Source organism: Natrix helvetica (genome assembly GCF_964273705.1).
Source record: "Natrix helvetica genome assembly, chromosome: 2".
Taxonomy (NCBI): domain Eukaryota; kingdom Metazoa; phylum Chordata; class Lepidosauria; order Squamata; family Natricidae; genus Natrix; species Natrix helvetica.
In genome coordinates, this window is record NC_138552.1 from 59,362,366 (window position 1) to 59,384,054 (window position 21,689).

General features: G+C 43.4%; 1 protein-coding gene across 1 annotated transcript in view; it reads left to right on the forward strand.

Annotated features, from left to right (window-relative positions):
- The first annotated feature begins 305 nt into the window (after positions 1 to 305).
- The window catches only part of LMNB1 (lamin B1), a 28,735-nt gene continuing 7,351 nt past the window's right edge, over positions 306 to 21,689 (forward strand). Inside the window, exons 1-5 of the mRNA XM_081941368.1 lie at positions 306 to 1,297; positions 9,863 to 10,019; positions 17,341 to 17,466; positions 17,779 to 17,949; positions 19,634 to 19,759. Of these exons, the coding sequence (XP_081797494.1) occupies positions 933 to 1,297; positions 9,863 to 10,019; positions 17,341 to 17,466; positions 17,779 to 17,949; positions 19,634 to 19,759 (945 nt within the window). The 5' untranslated portion in view covers positions 306 to 932. The remainder of the gene's footprint in view (positions 1,298 to 9,862; positions 10,020 to 17,340; positions 17,467 to 17,778; positions 17,950 to 19,633; positions 19,760 to 21,689) is intronic.

Here is a 21,689-nt window from a genome sequence, read left to right on the forward strand (position 1 = left end):
CAAATCCTAGCCTGGGCGGGGTGGGGGGGTGGGGGAGGGGATGCAGCAGCAAAGGACGGCGGTCGCGCGAGCCCAGCAACGCGCGCGGGCGCACTAAGGTGGGCGGTGGAGCGGGGAAAGCGCGCGCGCCGCTATCTCGCTGACAGTTGCAAGTCTGCGCGTTTTGAATTTTGCGTCCCGATCGCCATAAACAGCGAAGCTGAGCGCGCTTCGCCGCCCGATTGGCTAAGCTTCCGACACGTGACACAGGGATCCGCGCGGAGAGGACGGAGGGGGGGAAATAGGGAGGGACGTAGGGAGGTGGGGGAGCCGAGGTGCGTGGCGGCCATATTGGTTTTGCGCTGAGCCCGCCTGTTTTGTGTTCCTTTCTACGCGGGAGGAGCGGCCGGAGGCTGTGCACCATCTCGGTTGGATAGCTAGGTTTGCTCTTTCCAACGGCAAGCGCCAGCGGGAGTCTGCGCGGGTCTTCTTCGAGGCATCTGCACTTTTCCTTCTGCCGCTTTCCTTTTTTTTAAAAAAAAAACCCTCCCTGTCTTTCCCTCTCAGCACCTGCAGAAGCCTCATTTGTTTTCGCCCCTCCTCTTTCCTTTTCCTCCTTTTTTCCCGCCTGGCTGCTTCCTTTCGCCTCTGCAGTTCATTCATTTGAAACCTTGGAGTTGTTTTTTCTTTCGCTTTACTTTTCCCTCACCCTCTTTTTCCACAGCTGAAGCAAGAGGCATTCTTAATTTTTTTTTTGTTCGGCTTTGCTTGTAAAGTCTTTTTTCTGCTTTTCAATCCGATTTGTTCCGCTGGGCTCGGGAGACGTCTGAGTCCTCCGACCCTCTTCCCCCCCCTCCCGAAACTTTCGGGCCCCCTCCTTCGGCTCGACACCGCCGGTTTCCCGCTTTGCCTTCTTTTATCTTCATCCCGTTTACCCGCGCTTTGTTCGCGCCATGGCGGCTGCTGTGGCGGCTTCCACACCGATAGGGCAGCGCACCCGGAGCAGTGCGGCCAGCACACCGCTTAGTCCGACCCGCATCACCCGCCTGCAAGAGAAAGAGGAATTGCGGGACCTCAATGACCGCCTGGCCATTTATATTGATAAGGTCCGCAGCCTGGAGATCGAGAACAGCGCGCTTCATCTCCAAGTCACCGAGCGGGAAGAGGTGCGTGGCCGTGAAGTCACCGGCCTTAAATCCCTCTATGAGACCGAGTTGGCCGATGCCAGGCGCTCTTTGGACGACACGGCTCGGGAGAGAGCCAAGCTGCAGATCGAGGTGGGCAAGATCCGCGCTGAACACGATCAGCTCCTTGGCAAGTAAGTGGCTGACTTTGGGGCCTATTTCTCTCCCCTCCCCCAAAACCCCCATAGTAACTTTAACTGGAGATCGCCCAGTAATGGATGCAGGGTGATCGTTCAGCCGGAGCCATGTGGTTTCCTGTCGTCCCTTAGAGATTCCCTTGTGTTAGCTTTCTCCCTAATGTAGCCACGTGATCGCCCATCAGGGTCTATGTTCCTGAGGGGGAAATTGGGGGCGGGGGGTTTATTGGGTTTTGATGTAACCGACCAAACGATCCTCTGTTATCCCCAATAATTGTCTCTCATCCATCTCTATTCTGCAAAATCGTCAACTTTCCTTACCCCCCCTCCCGTAATGCATCGGATGCCACCGACTATGGAGGCAGAAAATGAATAAATAGCAGGCGAAGTCCTACAGCTTGGTTGAGGGTCCGTGGGTATTTTATATTTGGGGTTACAGGATACGCGGGATATTAATGGAAGGCTATATTGATTCCAACCTTAACGTTTAGTTTTAAGTATTCATTCTCTATTGTTAATCCTTGTTTTGAAAGGTTATATAATTGAGAAATATGGATCATTTGAAATTCAGATAAGATTCCAATCTCACTGTTTGCTACGTTCACAAATGAGAAACAAATGGTTAGAGAATGTTACTGTCTCCTCCCCTTTTCCCCCCATTCATTTTTCTGGTGGTATATTAATTCAGTTTTTAACCATCTGGGCCATGTGCTTCAGCTCATGTATTCTTGACTGAATGAAAATAAGTTTCCTGTTCTACCAACTGTTTATTTTCTGAATGATCAGTTTTAACCTTTGGGTTGATCATTCAATTTTGAATGTGAATAGTTGATTAACTATAAAATTCAACATTTACTTGATCTAAATATGATTATTGTGTAATAATATTGGACTCTGTAATATTGGATATTTAAAAGTCACTTAATTGGCCCACCCAGGCAAATATTGTTGATGCTGATTGGGAGCTGCTCTTCAGTTTTTGCAGACAGGAGTTTCTCCAACTCTATTTGGAGATACTAATGAAGGAATCTGGACCTCAATGCTATATACAATATCAAGTGTTCCACATTGTGGTTGATTTAGTTAGTCAGTTTTCTGTCACTTTACAATAGTCTCTTGCTATTTAAAAATCTGTTTTCTGTGAAAGAGCTCTGTGAAGTGCATAGCTATCTAACATGTATTAAAATCATACACATTTACAAAAAAGATTCATATTTCCATTTTAAATAGTTCAGGAATGCGTCTGAAAATACTTGTGCAGTGCTAGTAATTTGAACTTTGCTAAACAAAAATAGTAGACAAGTATTCACCTATTTGCAAATAAGAATCCTTGTATCATTGAAAGTAAAAATGCAAGCAAATTAATTTTAAGGAAAGCAGTTACATTCTTAATTGTTATGATATTGCATTTTTTGTTCTTAAATGTTAGCTATGTTTCTTTTGATAACTTGTTACTCTATTGAAATTAAAGTATATTTCATTTATAGTTTTGACATGTGCTTCTAGGGAAACTTCTCATAAATTGGTGCCTTCTACATTTGTTGACTTGAATATATATAATTTGCGATCAACAAACAATAAACCCTAGTTTTAGAGTCCAAACTATGTGTTGGCATCTGAAAATGTTGGTAAGTTATGCATTCATTGCAAATATGTATGGTATCTGACCCTAATGGTTGGTTACAAAAATATAAAAATAATAGCATACCCATATATTTGCAAAACTTGGAGTAAAACAGTGTGCTTTAGTTGCCATCCTAATTTGAATGAGATGGAACTCACTTCAACTTTAGCAATGCATGTCACAATGTAGATTCTTCAGTACAATTGATTTTAGGATTGGTTTATCTATAATACTATATCAGTCAGATTTGAGAGAGCCAAGTATATTTAATAGGTATTGCAAAATGGCTTTGCATGGCCGAGAATTGGATTCAATTTGAGATAAGCAGCTTTACTCATAAAAAGCAAGGTACCTCCTATTAAAGCTTTTGAGACTAGCTTTTCCACTTTACCCGAGGCATTGGTGGAAACATCTTTTCTGTCTGCACATCAAAGCAGCTGCTTCAAGGGCCTTGATGAGGTGGTGTTTAGTAATGGACATTTTCACATTTTGCAAAGCAACTCACATGGTTCAGCTAAGGCAATGATGGCTAACCTTTTTTTCCTCGGATGCTGAAATCGTGCGCGGGCATGCTGTCGCATGCACTCATGTGCCCACACCCATAATGCAATGTTCCTCCCACGTGCCTCCCCTGCACATGCGCACACGACACCCCCCCCCAAGCGCTCGCCCTATGGATGCATGCAACATCCCCCCCCCCTTTTGACCTCACATCCCGAAATAGCTCTGAGAGGGGGGAAAAGCCTCCCATTGAAAAGAGAGCTGAGTGGGGTGGGGAATCCTTCCTTCTCCTCCTCTCAGCGATCTTTTGCAAAGAGAGGCTTCCAAAACAACGATCTTTTGCGAAGGGAGGCTTCTCAAAATGGGATGCCCTCGTCTTTTTGCTCCCCTCAATCCGTCTTCAGGAAAGCCACCAGAGGGCGAAAAATGGCCAAAAATGAAGGACAAAATCAGCTGGCCAGCACGCGCATGTGCACTGGAGCTGACAGGGCAACGCCTCGCGTGCCCTAAGAAATGGCTCTGCGTGCCATAGGTTCACCATCACGGAACTAGGGTTTTGAAGGGAACACTTTGCACTGCATTGAATCAGGTGTTAACTGATTCTTTATTATTTGTATAGGATTTTTCCGGTTGTTCACTTTCTACTTCTTTCTATTAAGTAGGTTATTTCTTCATAATGTAATGTTTATACCATGAAAATTAGAAAAGGGAGCAGGTAGCCTTGTGTATTTCATAATGTGCACTACAAAATTATTACTGTCTCTTTTATAGTTTCAGTCTTTTAAATATTGCACTGATTCAGAATGTATCGTTTATATTTGAGTAGATAAACATCAGTCTTCTCAGGAAACCACTGTGCTCTTCAGACAAGTTGCCTGGGAAAATAGATGTGTCTTTTCATATAGTTAAGTAGGGCCTTTAATTTTAATCTTTAACACAATATTAATTTTAATTAATATTAACCTTTCTTGTTCAAAAGTGGCTATGCATGAGAAATTAAGCTACTTGGAACAGTCTGCAGATAGTCCTTGAGTTACAACTATAATTTAGTCTAGTTGTAAGTCATGGTCACAAGTTGAGAAATCATCCTACTGGATTTGAAGTTATTGCTGGATTTTTTTTTTTTACAATGCTCATTAAGCAACTGTCAGTACTTTAAATGAATCAATAGGCAGTTTTTCAGTAGTCATTTGGCAAAAGTCACGAATAGTGGTCTGCTGATCATGTGACACTGCAAACAGCTGCAAAGGTTTGCAAACATGCAAATACAATAATGTGATTGCAAGGAGGTTATATAGGTTATGGGTCATAAATGGCTGGGGGATGTCCATTGTAACTTTAAATGGTCATTAAATGATGGTTGTACTACCTGTAGATTAGAACTATAACTAGAGTATCTGGCCAAATCTAACAGGATTACAGTTACAGAAGACTTTTTCTTTCTTTTTATCTTTACATTGCAATGATAAAACCTGTTACATCCATCAAATGGGCAGAAAAATGATTTTAGATGTGCGTCTTGGATCCCTAGTTTACAATTATGCTAAGAAAATGTGGTGTAAATGCATATTTTCATTTCACATCTTCCAATCACTCTTTAATCTGCTATAAATTAAGAGTTCAAAGCTTTGCTGTTATGATACTCAAAACACCTGTTTCATCATTTTTGCCTTTTCAGCAAGTTTGATTTTGTATGAGTGTAGGTGGATTGGTAGTTGCCTTGGGAAAGTTTCTGTCAAACATTAATAATAGCTTCATATGAAGTATTTTATAAAGTGAGGTATGCTCAGATATTAAAATCTGTGTTTATGAAGAAAAGTAACCAAGCTGCCTGCTGCAGATCAGTGGATTTGTACTGCAGAGAAAAGGCAGGCAGTATAACAAATGTTATAGAGCGGGGTATGTAATTTTTGTGATTTGATGGGTTTGCAATTGATACCTTGAGAATTGCATCTGTATTTTGAATAGTAATGTAAAACTATGTAAAGAAAACTGGATAAATAAATAATTAATACAATGCTTATATATTTGAATTAGAGTAAATTATGTGGATGTATCTACAGTTACAAAAAGTGATACATTTGTATTATTCCAATACAGTAATATTTGAACAGAATTAAAAAGTATTAACTCTTAATATTTAGAAAGTTAGACCATTGAAGTTAACAAAGAGGGGTATTGTTATATGTATATTATTTAGAATAGATGTTAATGAGCAAAATATTATTTAGTTTGGATAGTGTAAGGTAAATGTTTATACTTTCATATGCTTATATAATGTATTAGATTTTCTCATGGTGGTTCCTGATATGTCTTTATAATAGCAATAACAATTTCATGCAAAATTATCATTCTTAAATAAACATTCTAAGAAAGGGTCATCTTTGTTTATTAGGGTTTGCCACTCCATAATGTATGCTTGTATGTATCCTTTATGAATGTGATAAGTAGGATGGTCAGATCTTTTTTTCTTTAATCCTATGTGGCAGAATTCTGAAAGAAATTTTCAAATACCTCATTACAGAACTAATATTTGTTCTTTAATGTTCAACCTCTAAAGTTAAAGATTGTTACTGTTTCTATTTATATATTCTAAAATACAGTAAACCACGAAAGTCAGTATTGTGGGCAATATTGCACAGTTCTATGAGAATGGGAAAATATGTCTCTTCCCAGTAGTGATAAATTAAAAACGTAATGCCTTGGTTTCAGTATTACATTGGGAATAATGTAATGTAATGATGTAACAGTATGTTGTATGTTCCAATATGTTGCTCCTTATATACTTTGTGTAGCCACCAATAGAATGCATTTAAATTGCAATAGGAAAAGCAAACTTGTTGACTGAAAAAGATTAGAGTTTTGGAAAAAGATATATTATGTAGTATTATCAAGAAGTGTCAAATCCAGGGTGTTTGCAAATACTATTGAGATTGTCCAGGATCGTATAGAAAATGGCAAGCATAGCAGTTTTTCTTCACAATGGGGAAACTAAGCTGTCCTTCAATAAACTGAGGCATATGTAATATTTTAATAAAAATAGTTGTCCAGCCCATCTCTTAATTAATACATGAGTAGTAAAAAATACCAAAATCTTTAGCTTCAAATCCGCTTCAAATATAAACTGAATTTGTCCAATTTTAACATTCATAATAAGATTGCTAGCTTCTTAGGGGTGTCATTTCCCTTAAAATAGATCATTCCATTGTTTAAAAAAAGATATTTAGGAAGTAATATTACAATATATGTTTATAATTGCCTTTAGACAATGATTTAATTGATTCAACAAGTATAAACTGATTCATTTGGTGCATAGGACAGCTGTTCTCTAACAAGTAAAATTGAAACAGATGTTTCATGTCCCACATAGTGGAAGATCTCATTAGGAGAGAATGGCTAAATACATTGCTTCAGTTGTAGGCTGCAAATGTCCCATGCTACAAACATCCAATGCCAAAATCCTGCTTGGATTTCAGGATGGACCTTTGTCAGCAAATCTCCCCCCCCCCCCCCCCCCGAACTAGAGGAAGTCTTCTCTCTTGCAACTTCTGGGTTCAAAGTGTCATAGCAGGCAGACTTCTAAAGAAATATGTTCCTCTTTTACAAGAAAAAACTGTCCAAATCTCCACATCTGGCCCAGGGGTGGGTTCCTGCCAGTTCTAACCTCTTCTATAGAAGAGGTTCCACAAATCTACAGTGCCATTTAGAACCGGTTCCAGCTCCCTCCCCCGGCCCGTCCGCACATCATCAAGATGAAGAGCGAGAGGAGGAATTCTAGGAGTTGAAGTCCACAAGTCTTAAAGCTGTCAAGTTTGAACACCCCTGGTTTTTTTTCCCTAAAGGGTTAGGGGTGCAAGGATCTTGTAACTTGACAGCTTTAAGAAATGCGTGCTTCAAATGCCAGAGTTTCTGAGCCAACATTTTGGTTGCTAAGCAAGAGCGTTGTTAAGTGACTTTCACCACATTTTGCAAGTTGGCCACGCCCACCCAGTCACATGACTGCCAAGCCATTCTCACCCGGTCACATGGCCAGAAAGCCACTCCCACAAAGCAGGCCACATCTACAGAAGAGGTTCTAAAATTTTTTGAAACCCATCACTGGTGAGTAGGGAAGGGGCTGCTTTTAAAGTAGCACTTTAAAAGTGAGTGAGTGGGGGGGGAGATGTCTTCTAGCTTTTCCAAAATCAGCTGAAGTTGGCTAACATTAATTCAAATGCAACAGCAGCATAATGCCTGAAAGATAATTCACCTACTTCTTTGATTCTTTCTATATATAAACTAAATTCACCAAATTGATTGCTGAACAATTTTGGTAGATATTCATGTGTTTATATACACATGCACAAGTATGGCAAAAAGCAAATCAGTTTGTGAATTCTCCAGGTTTAATCCCAAATAAGCAGGCCCACACTTCCCATTGAATTAGTAGTATATTTATGTTGGTTAAACTTATCCTTCATTTTAAATATTGTAATATTTCATGGTTTTTTGCACTACAAATAAAGAAATGTGCAGTGTTCATATAAATTTGTTCGTGTTTTTTTCAAACAAATCTGGCCTAAACAGCCTGAGGGACTATTATCCCTCCTTAATTCACCATTGGAGGCTGCATGTGTGTGTATGTGTTGATTCTCGCCTTCTTCCGCCTGCTTCCAATGTCTCTCAATGCCCATCTTGGGGGGGGGGGGGGTTAGTTGCAGTCTTAATTGGTGCAGTTCTAAGTCTGGTTTATTGTGTGGTCATCTGAAACATATGATCAGGTCTTATTTTGAAGGAAATCCTATTTGTTTTATTCTTTTTTTAATGGTCTTTTTTAAGGAGCCTGAAGCTGCTTTTTTTTATGAAGTTAGGCAAGTGGCAAGAAAATTTGCACTCTTTTTTCCTTTTGGGGGGGGTGGCTCTTAAGTAAATAGATTCCTTGGGTTGAGCAAGTACAGCAGGGACAAAGGCAAAATGGACTGCTAAGTTGTCCCACCCAGTCCCACCCAGTCACATGACCACCTAGCCATGCCCACTCACCCGGTCCAGCCCCCCAACAGTGTGAAGGGCCGTGAATCGGACCCCTATTCAAAAAGTTTGAGAACCTCTGATCTAAACTCTTGGAATTTTACTTCATACATTGTGTTATTTATAGTAAATAAATACCCAACTCTAGGGTGGTATATAGATGAAATACTTGGCATGTAGAGTTTTATATGTGCCCGAGATTTTAGTTTAGTTTTCCCCTCTAAAATGCAGGTTATATTTAAGTGTAACATTTCTGTTAACTTAATTAAAAGAATTTGAACCAAAAGTGCTTGCACTGCATAAGAAGTTAAGAGACTGTAGTTAATATGTTTGCAAGCTAATGATACTAGGCAGAAGATTTTAACCACCAACCTAATATAAATTAGGGGCATTTGATGCTATAATATAATTCTTCTTAAACACGCTATAACATAAGACTTCTCCATTCTTTCATTGCTAAAATCCTAACAAGACTAAGCACGCACTATCTTCAGAACCCAGTTTTGATAAACTTTTCTGTATCAATGAAATCTACATACCTGCAAATGAATACCACTAGCAATAGACTTATATACCACTTTACAGCCTTCTCTAAACAGTCAGCATATTGCCCCCAACAATCTGGGTTTTTCTTTTACCCACCTCGAAAGGATGGAAGGCTGAGTGCCAAATTGCACTCAGCTGGTCAGCAGACAGCTTGCAGTACTGCACTCTAACCACTGTGCCACCATGGCTCATCTGTTGCTGTTATTAGATTTTGTATGATTTCACTGTAATTGAAGAGTTTTATTTATTGAAAAGATGAACATGAAGTACAAACATACTTTTTGTCATGTTTAAATGAAAATTAGCTGCAATTGAAATATTTTGTACCTGAAAACTCAATTCCAACAGCCCAAGAGCAAACACAGATTGGATATACATATCGTACTGATGATTAAAACAAGTAAACAATTGTTCCAGTAGTCTTGATTTGTACAATCTGTTTCATCAACACACAGTTGCCTACCAAATAAAGCACAACAATATGCAACACACCCATATGAATTAGATTTTTTTCCATTGTAAAGTTTTAAAGCAAAAAGAGCAACTTTTCCAGCAGGCATCTGTATCTTTTATTTGGCCTTATTTTCTTTTTTACTCTCATTGTGCTCATAAATAAACCAATTTATCTGCCTTGGTGGCAGCAAGGATATTACTGCATTACTATGCTGGCCTGGAAGCGGGGGGGGGGGGGGGAGCTTACATCACAACTTTTGGAACAGCTGGCTCCTTGAGATGTTTCTTAATATCAAATATATCTAATTAGAATAAGCCTGTTTCATTCCAAACTTTCTGCTGTACCTAAAGTTAATTTGTTGCAAATTAACTTTAGGTTAATTCATTTTCCACATTCTTAATCTTTGAACTGAACTTCTGCTTTGTTTTAGCTATGCAAAAAAAGAATCTGATCTGAATTGTGCTCTGGCAAAGCTTCGGGAATTTGAAGCTTCTCTAAATGCAAAAGAAGCAGCCCTTGCTACAGCCCTTGGTGATAAAAAAAGTCTCGAAGGGGAGCTTGAGGACTTAAAGGATCAGTTTAATCAGGTAAATCATAAGCAGCTATGTTTTCAAGCAGTTGGTTTTTGGATTCTTATTGTAGTGGATTACATAATTGGTGTAAATATGTACTACTTGGCTGTACAATATATAATTTGAAAAATAATCTGCCAGTGCTATTAAACTGTTTTACTAAAGTAGTAGCAGCAACTATATATAGTGTATTCCTAATTATTTATATTCTCCGGTGCACTGCTTGGAGTGTCCAAGCAAGGGTTAAATTCTGTCCCACTGCCCAAGGACTGGATTGAAAATCTTTGCCCACGCCCTTTGGCTCCTTCCATCCTCAGTTTTTCAATTCAGTCCAAAGCCCATTGGACATATTTACAGCCTTAGCTGAAAGAATTACAAGTACTAATGCCCTTAGCATAGTTCTTTATTGTTTTACCTTCCTTTTTTAGTTAGTTAGCTTTCATTGTTTCACTGTCTTGATTGCCTTGCTCTGAGAAGCCGGATTTCGCTCCGAACGGAGCGCTGGCTTCTCAGCCTCCCAGGCTGCCCGTCACCTCTGTAATATTGCCGCCCAGCTGCTCTTCACCGGCGGGACTGTCCGATGCTCGCCGGCCCGTCCGACATTCAGGAGGCACATCTAACAACTTCAGCCGTGCAGCAGAGATCGAGCAGGAGCGGCCGTCCATCTGCCGGAGCCGCGCCACGTGGCTGGACGTGGCCATTTTGGGAAGTGGCGCTGGCCATTTTGAAGATTTTTTCCCCCGCCAAATTGCTGCTCATTGCTGCCGGAGCTTCATCACCCAGTGGAGCCACTTGACTTTCCTGCAGCAAGCTTCGGGCAAGTGCTTGGCACTGGCATTCTCCACGGGCCTTTCCCCTACCAGTAGCAAGTTCCACTTGCAGTCCCAACAGTCCTGCTCCTCCTCCTGAACACAGCGCCTCAGCCTGAGCAAGTGCGTGGGCGGAATTCATCCATCTTCCTCCAGGCCTACAATTTCCTCAGACTCAGCTGTCGGTATCTTGGGCAGCATCGACAGATTCCATTGCCGAAGCTCCTGAGCAAGGGCCCTCCTCCGGGATGGATAGGCCCTATAGCAGAAGGGCAGACAGGGTGGCCAGGGAAGCTATAAGAGGGATAGGCAGACACCCTTACTCCAGGAAGGAGTCTGCAGGACAGGATAAGGTGGATGCCAGGCACCAAAAAGCCCTAGAAAGGCAATTTAAAAGGGCGCAGAGGCAAACCATCACGGTGGCTCAGGTCCATCGTGCGGACCCACCTGAGTCCCCGGGGAGCCAGGCCCTTTCCCAACCAGCCCCTTTCCCATCCTCCTGCAGGGGGAAAACCACAGGAGTTCTCAGACCAATCATATGGAGGGTCCAGGTAGCCTTCCCCTTCTATTGGTGGGGGTGCAGATCTGTTTGACTGTGGGGTAGTGGAGGAAGAGGATCCTCCCCCTCCTTCTGTGCCCTATAGGCTGGCCTCACGTTCTACTTCCAGGGCGGCGACCCGCCCAGTGGAGGATCATCTCTCTCAGCCGAAATGAGGGAGGTGGTCGCTTCCGCAATATCACAGGGCATTGCCCAGGGCCTCAAAGAACGTGCTGAAAAATCGGGCCAGAGGCACAAGAGCAAGTCTAAGATTCCCAGGCCTTCCTTGTCTCCCCCCTCTGTGGTTAGTGCTGAATCAGTCTTAGAGGGGGAGGATCTGGCTGAACCAGATCAGTCTGAGGACGAGGGTTTGGTAACTGATAAGCCCGCCTTTACCGGGCTGTTCAAGCCTTCGTTATTTATGTCTATATTATACAAGGCAAAAGTCATTACTCACCAGGAGGCGACCCCCACCATTACTCAGGTGTCTACCGACCCTGCTGACCCCAGTGGGGGGTTGTTTGATGAGACTATTCAAGCTCAGGACCTGGGGCCTGCGCCCACGTTATTCAAGGACATTGTGCAACGCCAGTGGGTGCAGCCAGGGACCTGGGAGGTAATGACAAGCAGCTTTATGCCGTAGAGTCCGGCATGGAAGATCTACTCAAATTACCGGAGGTCGATGCTCCGGTGGTGGCCCTGACCTCTAATTCCATCCTTCCCCCAGATCTCTTGGAAAGGCTCAAGGCGGAAGATAAGAGAACGGAAAGGGCTTGTCATAAGACCCAACCAGGCTGCGGCATGGACCATTAGGGCCTCCACTTCAGCCTCTTTCTTTAGCAGGGCTTCCATTGCCTGGTTCGTCAACTGCTCACCCGTATTCCCCAGGGTGATACCAGGCTCTGTCAGGATGTTAACAAAGTAATGGCATATGAATACACTGCAGATGCATCTCTTAACGCAGCAAAGTTTGCTTCCAGAGCCATGGCCTCTAAAATCACCTCCCGCTGGCTCTTATGGCTCTTCCATTGGAACGCGGACATGAGATCTAAAAGGAAACTCGTTTCTGTTCCCTTCAAGGGTGGCAAGTTCTTTGGAGATGCCTTAGACTCTGTCCTTATTGAGAATAAGGACAAGTGGAAGGTTATGCCTTCCATCTCCCATAAGCCGGACCGCAGGACTTCTTCCTTTCGGAAGCAGTCCTTTCGAGCCACCGACTCGCAACCTAATTCCTCCTCCACCTCCTTCCAACGCCCCTATCCCCAGGGCTCTGAACAAAATGGATAGGCAGCCATTTAGGACAGAGGCCATCACCAGTCCTTCTCTAGACATCCATTTCGCGGGGGATTCGCCAACAAGCCATTCCACTGCAACAAATGACCACCAGTCACACACCCCTATAGGGGGTCTGCTTCAACTGTTTGCAGACCGTTGGGAGATGACCATGTCAGATGCGTGAGTACTGCAAACAGTGAGGCTCGACCTCACCCTAGAGTTCATTTCCCTTCCCCCCCAACATTTCATTCGTCCCATACCTAGTTGTGCCATCAAGAGGGGGCTCATGCAGACAGAGATTCGCCATCTGACAGAAATGAGAGCCATAGAACCGGTTCCCCTGGGACAGGAAAGGAGGGGGTTCTACTCCAGCCTCTTTCTGGTTCCAAAATGCTGAGGAGGGTGGAGGGCCATGTTGGATTTGATGAAGCTAACTATCATCTTGCCTACAAGAAGTTCAAGATACACTCCCTCCAGTCATGATGACTTCCATCAACTTACAGGAGGCGTTCCGATAAGACTGGCCCACAGGCGATTCCTGCGGGTTTATTATGCCGGCCGGCATTACCAGTATCGTGCCCTCCCCTTCGGCCTCTCATCAGCCCCGAGGGTCTTCACAAAGATACTGGCCGCAGTGATGGCAGACCTCCGAAAGCGCCCCATTCATCTACAATGTTATCTGGATGACATTTTGATCCAGTTCCACATGCAAGCACAGCGGGACCTGAAAGTCACCATCGACTCCCTGCAGTATCACAGGTTTTCCATCAACCACAAGAAGAGTCATCTCCCTCCCTCCACGAGAGTGTTACACTTGGGAGCGGTGATCGACACTTCATCATGTCTTGTGTCCCTGTGTCCAGATCGGATTCACAGCCTCCAAGAGCTGGTACAGCAGGTTCAGCGGTCTCCTACCATCCCTGTAGTCCTGCTGTCACAATTGCTGGGCAAGATGATTTCTTCTCTGGCAATTGTTCTCTGCGCAAGGCTGCACGCAAAAGAGTTGCAATGGTTCCTCCTTCCATTGCAGAGAGCCAATGCCAGCAATTCCAGGACCCGCATTCGCCCATCGCCAAAAGTACTAAGCTCCCACAGGTGGTGGTGGACACCAGCATTCAGGAAGGGCTTGTTCTGAGAACCCGAGCGTGTGATCCTCACGTTGGATGCCAGCCTCTTCGGTTGGGGAGCTCACCTCCGCAGCAAGGTAGTGCAAGGCAGGTGGTCCGCCAACGAGCTCGCCCACATCATACACCGGCTGTAGTTGAGGTTGGTCTGCCTTGCTCTGCGCAAGTTCCAGTCAGACCTGCAGGGGCACCATGTGCTTGTCCATACAGACAATGGCGACGAAGGCGCACATCAATCGCCAAGGCGGCACCAGGTTTAGCGTATTGATGGCGGATGCAGATGCGCTTGGACGGTGGGCAGAGCGTAATATGAGTTTCATAAGAACGGAACATATATCAGGGATAAACAACGTTCGGGCGGATTGGTTAAGCAGGGCCACTCTGGATCAGTCGGAGTGGCGCCTCTATCCGAACCTGTTCCATCAGCTGTGTCTCAGGTTCAGCACTTCACTAGTCGACCTTTTCGCCACCCTGGAGAATGCCCAACTTCCCCGCTTTTTCACCAGATATAGTTGCCTCAGGTAGAAGGGGTAGATGCGCTCAACTGCCCTTGGCCTACGGGCCTGCTTTACGCTTTCCCGCCATTGCCTCTACTTCCTCGAGTTGTCAGGAAGATTATGCTGGAACAAGCAGAAGTGCTGCTGGTGGCCTCTTACTGGCCACGAAGAACTTGGTTAGCCGACCTCGCCACTGTCTCGGTCAGCCAGCCTTGTAAAATTCCCCAGGAATTGGTCTCCCTCAGCCAGGGGGTCATACAACACCCAGAGCCCCGGTGGCTCAATCTGACCACTGGCACTTGAGGGGGATCTCCTAGCTGAAGCCAAATTCTTGAGCCAGGTCATTCATACCATCCAGGCAGCCCAGTGTCCTACCACCATTAGGATCTACGGGTCCACGTCGTCTGCCTTCTCCACGTGGTGCGGCTCACATCACCTAGAGCCACTTCCACGTCTCTCCCTCAAATACTGGACTTCCTCCAAGAGGGATTTGATAAAGGACTAGCTCCAAACGCTTTACAACGCCAAGTCGCTGCATTGGCCACTGTAATATCTGTAGACTCTTCCCAATCACTCAGCCGTCACCTCAGCATATGGGCCTTCCTTAAAGGTGCATTGAACCTGTGGCCGCAGGTGATCCATCAATACCCGTCCTGGGACCTGCTGTTGTTCTCAGGGCTCTCTCAGAACCACCCTTTGAACCTCTCCGATCTTCCATCAGGCACCTTTCCTTCAAGATGGCCTTCCTCATCACCATTACATCGGCAAGGAGGGTATCAGAACTGGCAGCCCTGCCAGTCAGGGAGGATTTGTGCCTCATCCATAGTGACAGGGTCATTCTACGACTGGACCTGTCGTTTATCCCAAAGATCAATTCCTTCTTTCACAGGGCCCAGGAGCTCGTTCTCCCAAACTTTTGCCCGAGACTCACGCATCCCGGAGAACGCCGTTGGCATACCCTCGACATGCGAAGAGCATTGAAGAGGTACATCAAGTGTACATCCTCCTTCCAACGCTCAGAGGCCTTATTTGTATGTTTTCAACCGGCGGCGATGGGTCAAAATGTATCATCTTCCACCATTAGCCGTTGGATAATGTATTTCCCTGGCCTATGAGCACCAGGGTAGGTCTGCACCTCCCAGACTGACAGCACACTCAACCCAAAGCGCAGCGAATACCGCGGCCTGAGCTACCCAGGCCTCGATTGAGGAGATCTGCAAAACCACGACCTGGGCAACGCCATCCTTATTTGTTAGGCACTACAAGCTGGACAAATATGCCTCTGCGGATGCTGCCTTCGGAAGAAATGTCTTGCAGAGCGTGGTTTCTCCCGAATCTTGATGTGGATTGTGGATCTCATTGGAGACACCTGCCCTAGTGACATTTTGTTTGGGCATGTCCCTTGCTTGGACACTCCAAGCAGTGCATCAGAGAATGACCACTGGCTTACCTGAAGGGTCGTTCTCGGTGCGCTGCAGGAGTGTCCAACCCCACCCTGTAGTATTATTTCCAGAATGTCCTGGTTTTCTGTGTGAGGATCTATTGCCAGGTGGACATCCGTCCCAGATGGACGAATTGAAAATCTGAGGATGGAAGGAGCCAGAGGGCGTAGCCAAAGATTTTCAATCCAGTCCTTGGGCAGTGGGACAGAATTTAACCCTTGCTTGGACACTCCTGCAGTTCACCAAGAACGACCCTTCAGGTAAGCCAATGTTCATTTTTAGTGATAGTCTGTTATGTGTGTAAGGCTTGGGCCTATATGTTACCTTTTCCTTAGGATTATATCAAGATGATATGATGGTTTAATCATAGCTAAAATGTTGCATCTCAATTTTAATAAAGTAGGGTTCTTTAAATTAACTATAGCTAAAACTAGAATAGCCATAGTTTACTGAGTTTAATTTAAAACGGAAGTCTCTAGAGCAGGGATGTCAAACTGGATTCCTTTGAGGGCCAGATCAATATTGCAGTTCTTTGGTGAGGTGTGGTTAGGACAGAGGAGAGGGGATGGACGCCTCCTGCAGCACCTTACTGGCCAAAGGTGTGTGTGGGTGGCCACGCACGCTCTCTGCACCTCTTTTTCGACCTGCCCGGCCTCCAGCAGCACTCTGCTTGCCAAAAATGTTTTTTGCTGGCGGAGGCCCCCACATGGCCCTTTTTAGGCCTCTCCAGCCTCCAGCAGCACTCTGCCTGCCAAAAACAATTTTGCACGGCAGAGGCACCACAGGCCAGTCCTTTGAAATTTCCAGGCTGGCCCCACGGGCTGGATTTAAGCATCCCGCAGACCGGATCTGGCCCACGGGCCTTGAATTTGACACCCCTGCTCTAGAGATGTGGTCCCTGTTTATGCTAGAGGAAAGAAATCTTTGCCAAACATGAGACCTGACTCATTCACTGAATTGTCCTCTCTGAAGGGGTCACTTGTACAGGTAGTCCTCGACTTAGAATAGTTCGTTTAGTGACTGTTCAAAGTTACAACAGCATTGAAAAAAGTGACTTATGGCTGTTTTATTAAATTAATAAATACTTGATTGAATTGGTTAGGCCTCGACTTTCAACCGTAATGGAGCCTACCCATTATATTTAAGTTGTGGTCATAAAACAAGTCATGCATGTGACTAATCCAGTTTTATAACATTTGTTGCTGCAGTTATTAAGAGCCCACTGCAGTTGTTAAGCGAACCATTTATTTGCTATGGACAAATAACTGGAAGTAATGCAGGATTACAACTGAAATGTCGTAAAATACAGTTGCCTGATTGTTGGATGTTGCAAATGGCCATAAATGCGGACCAGTTGCTGAGACTCTGAAATATGTAGCTGTCGGAACTTCAAAACGGCATCACAGGTACCCATAGGGAGGTCTGTCATTACTTAGTATGGTCACTAAGTGACCAGTTGTAAGTTGAGGACTACCTTTATACTTAGAATTTAGACATTTAAGAAATCTCAAATATTTATGTTATTAAGCAGGTTTTGAATACTGTAATTGGTCAATTATATAAATATTGGATCAGATGATACTTTATTCTCTCCTGTAGTGCTATTCTGGTGAAATTTGTGCTATAATTTTATTTTAATATTCTTTTCAAGCTTGAAGCTGCTTTTGCAGCTGCCAAGAAACAATTGGTGGATGAAACATTATTGAAAGTGGATCTCGAAAACCGCTGCCAAAGTTTGATTGAAGACTTGGAATTTCGAAAAAATATGTATGAAGAGGTAATGAGTTGAGATTCTAAAACCAAAACATTTTTTCAGCTAGGTTAGGTAAACCATTATTTTATTTATAATGTTTGTGGCTCACAGATACTCTTTGAGCACATCTTTGTGATTAACATGGCAAAGCACATATTGCTATCCTCTGTTACCAGTAGAAGTAGTTTTGAGGAGGATTGCTAGCATGGGAAAAGCTGAAGATCCTAACCTTGTAACTCAGTATTACAACCCTAACATAATATGACAGCCTGATAAGATTCCTACTTTTTTAAAAAAGTGAATGCTTTTAAAATAACTTTATTTATTTATTTTTAGGAAATAAATGAAACAAGAAGGAAACATGAGACTCGCCTTGTTGAGGTGGACTCTGGGCGTCTGATAGAGTATGAATACAAACTGACTCAAGCACTGAAAGAAATGAGAGAGCAACATGATGTACAAGTGAAACTTTACAAAGAGGAACTTGAAGAAACATACCATGCCAAAGTACCCACACTTGAATATTTTCAGATTTTTTTGACTTGCTGAAAACTTTCCAATGCTGATGATGTATATTAATCGTAGAAATGATGAATTAGAAATCTGACTTGTTAAAAATAGTTACAAATTTTGTGTTCTCTTAGCTCCTGCTACAGTGCTAAATAACATATTACTCTTGATACTATCTTTGCTTTCTTTTAGCATAGTCATTTAATTCTCTGCAGGTTTTGTATTTTGTCATTTTTCTCCACTTCTTTCTATTTTGCTTTTCCCGGGTACTGCAATGTACATTATCCAGACTTTTTTCTCTCTTTCTTATCAGCAATTGTTAAGTCTGGGTGTTATGTGTCAGGTACTTACCTATTTGAATTCTGAAGTCCCAGGGAACCTTAGCGTCTTCATTCTTAGTTCTTTACCTATTAATGGTATAATCCGTTCTTATTATTTCATTTCCCTTCACTTTCAGTATCATAGCTTACCGTTTTCTCTAAAAATGCAACAAAAAAATCTCTTCTTTCCATATCTCATCTATAATTAGGTCAGTGATGGCGAACCTTTTACACACTGAGTGCCCAAACTGCATGCATACGCATGCACAAACTGAAAGGTGTACATGTGTGGACATGCATGCACGGACATGCACTCACAAATGCACATGCACAGACATGCCCAGCAGAGACCCAAAGACCAGCTGGCTGGTGGGAGGCGGGGCATCCTAACACCAGCAGCATGGCAAGCAGTAAGATATTTTTCTTTTGTGAGCTTCTGCTTCGTCATTTGCAGGAAAACAGAAGCTCACGAAAGAAACACCATGGAGATCTGACCTGGGGCAATGGCGCGCGTGCCAGCAGAGAGGGCTTTGCGTGCCACAGGTTCGCCATCACGGCTATAGCTCATCATTTAGTGCTGATCAAGAAAAGGCCATTAAAAGCTGCTAGAAACAATTTTTAAAAGCTTGGTTGAATAAAGCCAATATTATAAATTTTTAATATTGTGAAGTTTATTATTTTTAAGTAGTGGAAGTTGTAGGTCACATCTCCCCCTTTTACATGTTTCTCAAATTCTGTGAGACACTAAAAGGGCTCTTTACATGATAATGCATTTCATTCAGTCTTATTCTTGTTGAGGAAGTCCTAGCATGGTTAACATTTGCATTCCCCTAACTGAATCATTAGTAGATAAAGGAATTACATGCTCATTATGTTTTGTAGCCTATATGCTTAACCCTAAAGTGTAACAGTGTAGAGTGCTCTTAAAACAATAGATAGCTTATTTCATGTGATTGCACTGATTTTTTTAAACAAGCTGAAATTGTTGAATAACTGAAATTTCACTGAACTGGAATATTTTTTAAAACTATTAAGCACCAGTTTGCTGCCCTTTTCCAGTGAATTGTTAACACCCTATTTCAACTATCTTAAATCCTATTATATCTGCTTATTAAATATTGAATTAATAAGTATAGTGAAAATGTTGCTGTTTGGGGAAAAAGAGTAATCTGAATATTTTGATGGGTGGAAGATCATTCACCAGCAAAATATTACGTAAATTCCTTGTTGTCATTTTGCCAGCCTGAGAGGTTTCCTGTATTACGTAACTTAATTCTGTTACAGATTTTTTAAGAGTAAAGTACTTGTTACTGTATTTGTTGGCAAAGTAACTGGAATGCTTTTTCTGTGCTCTTCTGTAGCTTGAAAACGCAAGGCTGTCCTCTGAAATGTGTAGCTCAGCAGCTAATACCGTAAGAGAAGAACTTACAGAAAGTCGCATGCGCATTGATAGCCTCTCTTCCCAACTGTCTGCTTTACAAAAAGAGGTAAGGAATTTAAGATTCTAAGTGAATATTAGCAGGTCCTAACTAGATTGGATTTGTATTTCTCTCAATTAAAAACAGAAGACAATATATCTCAACTGTATTACTTTTCAGGACAAGGGATTATTTTCCTTTTATTGCAAATACCAATGAGGGAGTTTCTCGATCTTCCTTCTGCTTTTAAGAGAAGAAAGAGGGTGACAGAATAGAACTGTGTCTGTCAGCAGTCAATCCTCCTTAAATATTTTGGGGTGAATCTTAGATGCATCTGAATTGAGGTGTTTACCATTGAATAAATTGTGCTGATTCTTTTGGAGTTAATTTAATTTTAACTCTTAATTTGTGCTTTAATGTGTTTTTTGAATTAATTCTACTTAATGTATTTTAGTTCCAATGGCTTACACAGTTAGGTTCCCTTATCAAAACAATTGCTTTGGCTTTCAGCTGACTATTGGTTGCGTAAAAGTAGTACTATCAGAAGAGTGAGCAATGTTTTTAACATAAAATATTTTTCTTATTTTATTTGAGGAAAGTAATATAAATATTTTAAACTACACCATTTGTTATAAATCACCTTGTTAAAGTTATTTTAAAATATGTACATACGTTAATATATAATGCAGCATAAAATATATTAACTGGCTTTTATAGGAAGATATTCTTAATTTGCTTTAGAGCAGTGCTTCTCAATTATTTTCTGTCATGCCCCCCCTAGGAAGAAGAAAACATTTCGCGCCCCCCCCCCCCCGCGCGACTGTAAATAGTATAATTTGTCTATAAAATTGTTATAAGTACACCTCTGCATAACTTTCCTCGTCTCCCACCGTAGTCACATGCTTTCTTTCCTCTTTCCCTCTTACTTGTCTATCCTTCCTTCCACCCTCCCTTCCTCCTTCCCTTCCTTCCTGCCTCCCTTCCAGTTCCCTCCTTCCTCTTTCCCCCTGCCTGCCTGCCTTCTTTCCTCTTTCCCTATCCTCCTATCCTTCCTTTCTCCCTCCCTCCTTCCCTGCCTCCCTTCCAGTTCCATTCTTCCCTCCTTCCTTCTGCCTCCTTCCTGCCTGCTTGCCTTCTTTCCTCTTTCCCTCTTGCTTGTCTATCCTTACTCCCTCCTCCCTTTCTTCCCACCCTCCCTGCCAGCAGCTCCGCCAGCATCCCAGCTGGAAGCAGCAGCACAACAGTCGCCGTTACCAGGGGCGAAGGGGTGGCGGTGGCAAGATCGGGCGACCGCCGCCCCTTTGTCCCTTCCCCAACAGCGGCTGTTGCGCTTCCGCTTCCAGACGGAATCCTGGCGGTGGAGCTGCTGGCGGGGAGGCAAGCTACCTGCATAAAGACGCCGCCGAGGGCATGGCAGAATATATCCCGGCTTGAAGTGGCAGCGCTGGGGACTGCTCAGAGACTCATCAGAGCCGCGGGCTGGAGCTGTGCAAAAAGTCTGCTTGGGCTGGGGGGGGGGGGAAGGGAGGGAAGCCTGGGACAGCCATGCTTCCCTCCCTCCCACCCCCGCCCGAGCAGGCTTCTTGCACAGCTCCAGCCTGCGGCTCCAATGAAAATCCACAGTCCGAAGTGCTGCCACTTCCAGGCGGGATATATTATGCTTCGCCCACGCCGCCGCCGTTGCACCCAGATGGAAAGGGAGCCTTCGCGCCCCCCTTTACGGAGCCTCGCGCCCCCCCAGGGGGGCGCGCCCCACTATTTGAGAACCGCTGCTTTAGAGTAAGGAACACTTAATCCTTATACTGTACTGTTATATTTAGTATTTACTCAAGATGTTAATGCATGGGAAAATAGCTGAATTCTGAATATTAAAAAGAATTGTTCTGCAAATGAGATTGTTTTGTAATCATTCAGTGATATGCATGGCTTATTCTTGGCCCAAACAGGAAATATGTATGTTTATTTCCTTTTGTGTTAGATTGCTTAATAATCTGTAGAA